General features: G+C 51.6%; 1 protein-coding gene across 1 annotated transcript in view; it reads left to right on the plus strand.

Annotated features, from left to right (window-relative positions):
- The window catches only part of LOC104404280 (integrin alpha-11-like), a gene marked incomplete at its 3' end in the record, with an annotated part of 25405 nt that overhangs the window by 23868 nt on the left and 102 nt on the right, over window positions 1-1435 (plus strand). The window contains exons 8-9 of the mRNA XM_010012671.1: window positions 234-378; window positions 773-938. Coding sequence (XP_010010973.1) covers window positions 234-378; window positions 773-938 — 311 coding nt within the window. The remainder of the gene's footprint in view (window positions 1-233; window positions 379-772; window positions 939-1435) is intronic.

Here is a 1435-nt window from a genome sequence, read left to right on the forward strand (position 1 = left end):
CTACAAGAATCCAGCTCCACTGGTGGAAAAAAATCCCCTTTTGAAGTCCTAGAATGTTTCCCGAGGGTCCCAATTGCACCTCCAGGGTTATCAGCCCACCAAACACGCCTCGGTGTGTTCCGAGGTGGGCGATGGGGCGCACGTCTGGGCAGCTGTGGTGGACGCGGCGCGCGCGGCAGTGGGAGCTGTGGCCTGGCGAGGCTGAGCAGCCCAGGGCATCTCTTCAATTGCAGCTCGGAAGCGTTTCAGAAAGGTGGCCGGAAAGGGGCAAAGAGAGTAATGATTGTAATCACAGATGGAGAGTCGCACGACAGCCCAGACCTGGAGAAGGTGATCGAGGACAGCGAGAAGGACAATGTCACCAGATACGCCGTGGCCGTAAGTGATAGCAAAAGCAGAGCTCAGCGGGGCCCCACACCCCCCAGTGCAGTGGGGCTGGCAGTACAGCCCATCTCCACCTCTCCCAGCACCTCCACAGGGGTCCTTGCTGCCGGTCCTGCTTTTGGTGGCATGCTTGGCTCTGGATTCAGTTTCTGGAGCAGACACCAGGGACAGGCAGGACCCTGCATTACGCCAGGCACCCAAATTGAATGAGAGGAGCTCATCCTGGGTTGCCTGGATGAATTACAGCAGCTCCTCAGATTCCTCCCACAATGAGGTGTCAGGTGCCAAAAATGTCAGGCTCATTCCATATGGGCACCCCTCAGGTGCTTTGGGTTGGCTTTATTCATCACACAAACACCCAAGTCTTGCGTTTCTCTTTCAAACCTAGGTATTGGGTTATTATAACAGAAGAGGAATCAATCCCGAAGCCTTTTTGAATGAGATAAAGTTTATAGCTAGCGACCCGGATGACAAGCATTTCTTTAATGTCACAGATGAAGCAGCACTCAAGGACATTGTGGATGCTCTAGGGGAAAGGATATTTAGCTTGGAAGGTGAGTGATGCTCCTGCCTGACACATCCTGCCTTGCCAGGTTGCCTCAGGTGGGCTGTCAGACAGAATTTGAAAGGATCACATCAGGGGTTATTAATGTCTGTTTGATACAGAACCTAAAATCATACTTTGAATAGCTTCCTATATAAGGAAACATCTTTATTTTGAGTGCATCCTTCAAGCATCAGGAACACAGATCCCCTCTCTCCAAAGGACACCCCTCATCCTGGCCGCTGCTATTTGCAGAGCTGTGGTGGCTTCACCCAGTTGCAATTATGAAGCAAAATCCTCTAAATCCACATTTCTGTGTGATTTTGCAGCTGGGAAAGGACAGAACTGCACCAGGACAGAGCTCCCAGTGCCTGTTAGCAGCATGAGTTCATGGAATTGTAGTGATTTAGGGAGAAACAGGCTCATTTGTGGCAGCTGAGGTCCTCTGTGCTCCAGGTGGGGTAGAGGTGGATGCTCAGCCCTTCTGGGAAAGCAAAGCTCTCCATT

Source organism: Nestor notabilis, unplaced genomic scaffold, assembly GCF_000696875.1.
Source record: "Nestor notabilis isolate BGI_N333 unplaced genomic scaffold, ASM69687v1 scaffold18774, whole genome shotgun sequence".
NCBI lineage: Eukaryota > Metazoa > Chordata > Aves > Psittaciformes > Psittacidae > Nestor > Nestor notabilis.